Raw genomic sequence first — 8,461 nt, forward strand, 5'->3', positions numbered from 1 at the left:
ATTCAACAAATACTAGCTGTCAAAAACCTCAATAGAACTTGAATTGACCAGACAACTTTACAGCTCATCTAATGTAATGTGTCATTGGAAGTTGAATCAATTGTCATTGCAAAATGATTTTGACAATATCAAGAAAACCTATGCTTTTAAATATATTTTTAAATAAGAGGGTTCCAATATCCAAAATTAGTGCATACAAATATTCAAAAAATATACCATATGGTTTGAATTTTTTTATAAAAATTATCTCTAAAGATACGCTACAAAAACTATATCGGGTTATTTAATTTTATCAATGCACAATTTATAATTTCTAAAGAAATTAAATGAAATATTCCCTTTACAACTTCTATCAATGCATTAATTATTAATTATATCACCTAGCCTAAACAATCTAAAACTATTAAAAAAAATTGGACAAGGATAACTCACACATTTAAATTTAACTTTTTTTTTAAATCAAGACAGGCCAAAATCGCCAGTTTGACGGGCGATTTAGGCTTGGTATTTTAATCGCCCGTTTGCCTAAATCGCCCGTCAAACGGGAGATTATTCCTAATCACCTAATCGCCCGTTAAACGGGGGATTATGCCTACTTTTAAATTTTTAAAAAATAATACTTAATATCCTAAAAATTGCCCTCCAATCTTTCAGTTGGCTTATTGCTTTAATAATGTTTATAATAACTCGAACTCTCAATCATCTAGTTATCATAAATACTAGTTATATCGATAATAAAATACTTAATAATTTATTATAACATATAAAATATGTATGCATATTTGTAGTATATTTATAAGTTAGTAAAACCCTTTTAGATATTGGCTAGTCGAGTTAGGAGCTTCACAAATAGATGACTCGTTTAGGAATCATTTGATTTTTTATCGGTTCATGCATATATTAATGATTCAAAGTATCATAATATAATTAATAATAAATATATAGAAATATAAAGATAATATGATGGAAGATTGATGAATCATCTTTTGTTCTTATTTTAAATACATATACATTTTCTATGTTTTATTATACACATCTCATGCTTACTATAGGTTGACTTTGAGTTTGTTAAGCAAACGGGAGATTAAAACAAAGTTGCAAAATTTATATGTGACTAGAAAGTTTGTCTTCCACCTATTAGAGTATTTGTTAAAAGTGATCACATATTTTGGTGCCATTTGGCATTGATTTATATGAGCATTTAGGGAAAAATAGAAGTCTTAGAAAGACAATATTGTCCTCTAATTGTATTTCATTGATATTAAACATTTTGTAAACTTATCATTAATTAATAAATACTTTAATAAATGAAAAATCATCAATTGATTGGCAAATGTGATCAAATTTGAATTGTAATTTGCATATGCCAAATGTTAGTTAAAATATTCAAAGAAAGTAATTACTAATAATTAACATTCAAAGCTGAATTCATTTTCAATGGCTAGTACAAACACAATTGATTCCAACCATCCAAAATAGATTGAGGTTTCATTTAAGAGAGCTTTCTTACTGCTTTGCTTTTTAAAACGCAATCATATTTTTTATTTGATCATTATTTCTTTATTGCTTTCTATAAATTTTTGTTTTAGGAAACTGCTTTCTACAAAACGTTTTTAAAAAGTTATTTTTCCACAGCAACTTTACAACAATCTTTTGTTGACCTCCACGGCATAAAAAAAAGATATAAAAAAAATACATGCTGAAGCTGATGCCCATACCCAAATCCCGCTCAAGTCGCATCCGCCATCTACTACAGTAATGTTACAAGATAATGTTAACATCATCTATGAGCCATATACCATGAAAAGATATAATGTTGGCCTAAAATTTACATTGAATTTTTTGTTCCTCTTCTATTTAAATATTATATAACATGTTAGGAATATATAACATTAACTATACTTAACTCTTTTGTAACATGTTGAAAATATAGCATAACATCTAAGTAACCATATAAAGTGCAAGTTTTGTAGTTCTTCTGTAATATTATTTTAGCGTATGTTGTTTGCTTCCACATATTGATTAAGCTTTCATATAACATCAACATCATCTCTAAATCATGAATCATCAAAAGATGTAACATTTGCTGAAAATTGCCTCATGCTCCTCAGCTTCGCTTGCATACAAACATCACATATGTTTAAAATGTAGCTATTTCATTTGGCAAAAGTTTTGGAAAACCAACAATATTATCTGCAGTAAAAAATAATGAAATTTGACACTCAGATCAAGAGATATATGAACAGAAAGTTCACATCACATAGAGATAAACAAATCATGATTGTTAAGAGAAAAGAAAATTCTGAAATGTTTTTGCTTTTCTTTTTCATTTCCAAGGTTTAACAATTGTGAGAACAATGATGGCAGCAACAATTAGAAATAAGATGATGGCTATCATCATACATTTTCTTGATTTCTTCTGCAGGCTCTTTGCAATTTGAAGAGCTTCTGTTCCACTCTGTACATGGTTCACTGCATTTGCGACCTGGAAAAAAAAATTCAGTTTGATGATAATTATAATTTTGAGAAAGAAAATTTGTTGAATTCATATTGAACAAATAGGTAACCGATTCTGTCATCCTAATCATTTTGATTAAGTATAAATCTGAGACACAAAATCTAAGTGAAAAAAAAAAAATTATAAGAATCATCTACCAATACAATTTAGGCTTCGTTTCTGACTATTTTTTTATTACAAAATTAAAATTTTTATACTAGAAAGCTGCTTTAAGAAGCAATAAGAAAGCTGTCCCAAACGAAGCCTAAATGCATTTTGTTATTTTATTGATCTCAACAAAGCATAGATTGAGTGGCAAACCTGGTTTTCAATATTATCTAGCAGTTCTCCTTGTGCTTCAACTAGAAGTGCCATGTCTGTAAATATCTGAAACACAAGATATTCCATAGAATTAACATAGTTTTACAGACAAACAATAATATCATATACATAGAATTACATCATAGCTTAAGAAGAGTAGAAGATGTTACAGTAACAATGAGATCAAATGCAAAATTAGAAGTAAATTTAGAAATCATTATATTATATTTGTGTAAAAATATTAAAAATAATAATAATACTTGTTAGAACACTCACAAATTATTCATAAAGCAACTTCAAAATAATCCAAATTTAGAGGGGAAGAAACCTGTTGCAGCTCGAGTAATTTCTTCTCAATCTCCATGACAGCATCATGCCTTTCTTGAATCTCTTCTAAGGCATCGACCACCTGAAACCATTGTCAGGCTATGAATAATTAACTTATTAAATCAGATAATCAGTTTCTCATTTCAGATGAATGTAAACCTGTCCTCTTCCCATTTCATTAATAGCCTTTTGAAAGATTTTCTCACTATCTCCAGTTTCAATCAGTTGGTCAATCATCTAGATAGGTTTTCACAGTTAAAAAACATAGATTAGAAAACAGATTTTGGAAATAGATAATATTGGACAGATTTGCCTTCATATAGAGCTCACCTCCTCAGTTGGCTTAGTCCCAGTTACTGCTCATTATAACATATAAAAAAGTTGTAAAAAATCAAACAAGTTTTTACTCTCAATAGTTTTTAATATAATATTTTGATAGCAATTGAGATCACTAACCTGTAAAGACCCTTCTCTCAATCACCTCCCTGTATTCATCTTGTATAGTTTGTCTTAGGATCTGTAAGTGAAGGTTCAGTGGATCTTAAACAGTTAATAAGAAGCCTTTATTTCTAAATTAAGCGATAAAAAGCTTGGATTAGAGAAGAAAATTAAGTACCTGAAAGTCATTCATGCTATCCTTCAACTTTTTTTTCAAGGAACTGCGATTAACCGAAGTCAGAGTGATAAAATACACAAACTAAACACCAAAATAAAATAAAATAAATCAGAACTTTTGGGTTGAATTTGTCTGGAATCTTACACTGTCATGGACAATCTTGATCGATCAACAGCTGTTCCTTTTTCACAACCTGGTTTCTTCCGGTTGAATAAATTCTAGAAATGAAATGGAGAAGAAAAACCAATTGGTATTCGAATAAAAAATATATTTGTATAGGATGGGACTATTTTTATTACACAATGTCATTAATTTCATGCATTGTGTGTTATCCCTCAATGCATCTAAATTATTAAACAATATAATTAAACTATTAGACAAATAAAACTAAATTAGTAGACAATTCAATTGAAATAGCAAGCATTCACAATAATTTTTCTATTATGATCATACTTGTGAATATCTACCTATTTATAAGTTATCTTGTATGATGGTTTAATTGCATTAGTTATATTTGTCTAATAATTTAGGTACATTATCGGATAATTTAGGCTTCGTTTGGGATGACTTTCTTACTGCTTGTTAAAGCAGTTAGAAAGCCATCCCAAATGAAACCTTAATCATATAAAAATAGCTCAATGTTGATACTAATTATATCAGTATATCATAACATAACATTTTTCTATTAAAACACTAAGGCTTTATTTGGGACGGCTTTCTCACTGCTTCTTAAAGTCGTTTTTTAGTACAAAATTAAAACTTTTATACTAAAAAGTTGCTTTAAGAAGCTGTAAAAAATTCATCCCAAACGAAACTTAAATATATTAGTAATTTTCGTTATTAGAAAGAATTCTTACATCTTGATCAATTTCTTCCAACTTCACTTTGATTGTGCGTGAGATTTTTCCCACTTCATCCATCTCTTTATGCATTCTTTTCTTGATTGCTGGAAATGAATTCAAACTCAGTAGTAATAATTCATATTGCAAAAGATGAAGAACAATAGGGTTATGCTACCTACCTTTCATTGCAGAGGCTTTGGTGATAGACTTTGTCTCCTCATTGGCTTCCTGAAATTATTTAAGTATTTAAATTTTTAACTAAAAAGTTGCTTTAAGAAGCAGCAAGAAAGCCATCTCAAATAAAATCTAAAATTGAGCTAGATGTATCAATAGTCAAATTCTTGTTATAATTTGGGTTGTCAATATTTTTTTAACAATCTAATGCCAAGCTGATACCTAAAATATCGCATGTCTTAACATTCATAGATGATGTAAGCATGAGATGAGAACAAGAGAGACTGTTAAGGCTCATTTCCTAGAGAGATTATTTTGTGCGGACACCGGACGGGAAGAACCGTCTTGTTGTGTCTCTGTGGACAGTAAAAGCGCAGATAAATTGGATGGTTCTCCCCATCCGGTGTCCGCAGAGAATAATTCATCCTTTTCCTAAGCTTGTAACAAGAGATTACTGAAAGTTCTGAGCATACCTGAAGCTTCTTCAGATTCATAGTGAGTTTCTCCATCAAATCCTCAACCTCTTTTACCTAATACAATGTAGTAAAGATGCAAAATGTTAACATAGTTAAGAACTTTGTACAAAAAGCTCAAAGAAAATCATGATTTGATTAAATGTTCTAATTATGAGAAGCGTTGCTGAATTTTGGTACCTTTTTGAAAAATTCTTCCATGCCATAATCTGATTTGATACTTTCCACTGGAATTCCTATCTCAATATCTAACCCACCTGGAGAAGATCTATGTCTAGAAGCTGCAGAAGAATCCTACAAAAGAGGAGAACAAATGTTAATATCTAGAGCTAGCTAGTCTTTATTGTGCCTTAATCATGATTTTTCTTTGTTAAATTCTCAATTATCATCCATTAAGTTGATAATAAGTCTCATCAGCATCCTCCAGGAATCCATATTTCAAGTAATCATCTTTCATAACGAGCCGTTGTGATTACAATTTTTCATCCAATATTTACAAAGTTTCAGTATTCAAACAACAGAACCAAATCAAACGGAAAAGAGAGCAAAAATTGCTGCTCTGAGATCCTCTAATTAGTTCCAACAACATTTTAACGTTGGAGATAAACAGCTTATAATTACAGAAGAATCAAATCAAAGTCGTTAAAATAAAACATGCAAGAAATGTAAAAGCTAAAATTAAATTTTAGAAGCACAAGGGAAATGAAAGCTAGTTTTACCTTCAGAAGGTCGTTCATTGTCGCTCGCTCTTTTGCAGTCTGATTGAGGAGGAACTGAGAGCAGAGAAAGAAAGAGAGGGAGGAGCAGAGATGAGAAACTGAAGGGAAGATACCAAGAAATTTTAAAAGCCAAATAGAAAGGATAGATATAAGGCCGGCCGGCCAGCAAGAGCCAGTTCAATTGCTTAGGCATCTAGTAATGAAGGAGGACCCAAATTCACCCGTTAAATTTGCTTTAAAATGTGTGCTACACATGATTAACCAGCCAAAATTAAAAAAAATAATAATGATCATCATAAAACTTATGCAAAATTTTCTCTGGAACAAAGGCTCATTTGATCCTAAACCTTCCTCTTTCTGAATAATCTGTCGTGGAAATCTTCCATCATGCTCTCTATCCTGCATTCTAATCAATCCATGGACAAATTTAAAAAAAATATTTTTTCATCTTGATACGTCATCCAAAAATTATCATGAGGCACAAATCTCGAGGCAAAATCAAATTGGAAACTTCCAAAATTAAAATTGGAACCATCTGAACTCCGACTTCAGTCAACTTATAGTCGAACTCAGCGTCTCGGAAATATGAACTCAACGACACCAAATTCAACTCATTCCGAGCCCAAATAAGTCCAAATCAAGGACCCGAAGCACTGTTGGAAGATTTGAACCATAATTTGGGTTATCTATCGGTTTTTAAAAATGGCGTGCTTATAGTCGAATCGAGCGGCTCAACGAGACGAATCCAAAGAGCTCAAGATCGCTGAATTCAGACATCATTAAGATCTTCAAATGTCTGACGAACGGTCAACAATCAAGGGATTCAATATCGGCCGTCCATCCAACCACTCCCCATTTACTTGATCTCTCGCCTATTTACGGGCCATGCCACTCCCGAAATCTATAAATATACCACTCATTTCTCTTGAAAAAGGATCGGAGCAAGAGGAGAAGAAGAGAAGGAAGAAGCTCCTCCTCGACCACGGCCTGAGTTCTGCCAGACCATCGTCTGACGTCGTTGCTCCGCCGAACAACCACTTGAGGCCCGGACTTCCGCCGGACTACCACTTGAGGCCCTGTGCTCCACCAGGCCACCACTTGAGGCCCGGACTTCTGCCGGACCATCACTTGAGGCCATGTGCTCCACAAGACCACCACTTGAGGCCCTCACCTCCGCCGGACCACCGCCTGACGTCGTTACTCCACCGGACCACCACTTGAGGCCCTGAGCACCGCCAGACCACCACTTGAGGCCCTAAGCTCCGCCAGACCACCACTTGAGGCCCTCACCTCCGCCGGACCACCACTTGAGGCCCTCACCTCCGCCGCACCACCGCCTGACATCGTTGCTCGCCGGACCACCACCTGAGACCCGGACTTCCATCGGACCACCACCTGAGGCCCGAACTTCTATCAAGACACCACCTTATGCCCAGAATTTTACTAGAGTACCATCCTACTACAACGGTCTTTTGGACCACTGTCTACTGCCGACTATGATCCTTCCGACCTCCGTCGCCTACTACGGTCTTTCCGACCTACATCGTTAGACAACAGTCTTTCTAACCCCGGTCTCCTGGCAACTACGGTCTTTCGGACCCCTGTCTCCTGCCGACTACGGTCCTTCCGACCTCCATTCCCTACTATAGTTCTTCCGACCTACATCACCAGACAATGGTCTTTCTGACCTTGGTCTCTTGCCAACTACGGTCTTTCAGACCCCTGTCTTCTGCCGACTACGGTCCTTCCAACCTCCATCACTAGACAACGGTCTTTCTGACCCCGGTCTCCTGCCAATACGGTCTTCCAAACCCCTATCTCCTACCGACTACGGTCCTTCTGACCTCCGTCACCTACTACAGTCCTTCCGACCTCCATCGCCAGACAACAGTCTTTCCGACCTCTATCCTATCGACTATGGTCAAGCCAACCAAACAAACACATATATATCATAATTCTCACAATGTTATGTGATTTATATGATGTATATTTGTACCATCAAGCCAATGCCTTCTTCCAAGGGAACAATTATTACGTCCTCGGACCGGACGTGGAGGAACGTCCGGTCGAAGGCAAATTCCCGCCAAAAAGCGAGTTGTACCGAGCAAATACCTAGCAATACCAAACAATAACGAAGAATACCATCATTTGAAGACCCAATACCGAGTTATACCGGGCTTTATCGAGCAAATACCGAGTTATACCAAAGTTGTACCGAGTTTTTCCCATAAAAACTTGGTACAACTCGATATTTCTCGTTACAGCTCGGTATAACTCGGTATTGGTCTTCATAGAACGGTATTCTTCATTATTATCAAATAATACCTAGTTGTACCGAGCAAATACCTAGTTTTTGGACGGGAAATTGCCTCCGACCGGACGTTCCTCTACGTCCTTGCACCGAACGTAATAAAAGTTCCTTCCAAGGAAGGGCCTCATTTGTAATCGACTGCAAATATTAGTGGATTCATTCAAACTGGGCCAGGCCCCGT

The 8,461-nt window shown here is 34.8% G+C and overlaps 1 protein-coding gene across 1 annotated transcript; it reads right to left on the reverse strand.

The window, feature by feature from the left end:
• Positions 1-2,316: 2,316 nt before the first annotated feature.
• On the reverse strand, positions 2,317-6,116 carry LOC110093651 (syntaxin-132). The gene is made up of 13 exons (XM_020818603.2): positions 5,970-6,116; positions 5,431-5,544; positions 5,251-5,307; positions 4,783-4,831; positions 4,619-4,707; positions 3,906-3,979; positions 3,762-3,804; positions 3,602-3,662; positions 3,476-3,501; positions 3,305-3,382; positions 3,147-3,227; positions 2,819-2,884; positions 2,317-2,485 (listed from the first exon to the last, which is right to left on the reverse strand). Exons 1-13 carry the CDS (start codon positions 5,985-5,987, stop codon positions 2,327-2,329), a joined length of 915 nt encoding a protein of 304 aa, XP_020674262.1. The 5' UTR covers positions 5,988-6,116; the 3' UTR covers positions 2,317-2,326.
• Between the last annotated feature and the right edge of the window lie 2,345 nt (positions 6,117-8,461).

Source organism: Dendrobium catenatum, unplaced genomic scaffold (assembly GCF_001605985.2).
Source record: "Dendrobium catenatum unplaced genomic scaffold, ASM160598v2 fragScaff_scaffold_1520, whole genome shotgun sequence".
NCBI classification, from domain to species: domain Eukaryota; kingdom Viridiplantae; phylum Streptophyta; class Magnoliopsida; order Asparagales; family Orchidaceae; genus Dendrobium; species Dendrobium catenatum.

Bases quoted from the DNA above. Each gene is read 5' to 3' on its own strand.
- LOC110093651 (XM_020818603.2), bottom strand. The intron at 4,832-5,250 runs GTATGCTCAGAA...AAATAATTTCAG, and splicing joins TGAATCTGAAGAAGCTTCAG to GAAGCCAATGAGGAGACAAA. The intron at 2,885-3,146 runs GTTTCTTCCCCT...CTTGTGTTTCAG, and splicing joins AATTACTCGAGCTGCAACAG to ATATTTACAGACATGGCACT.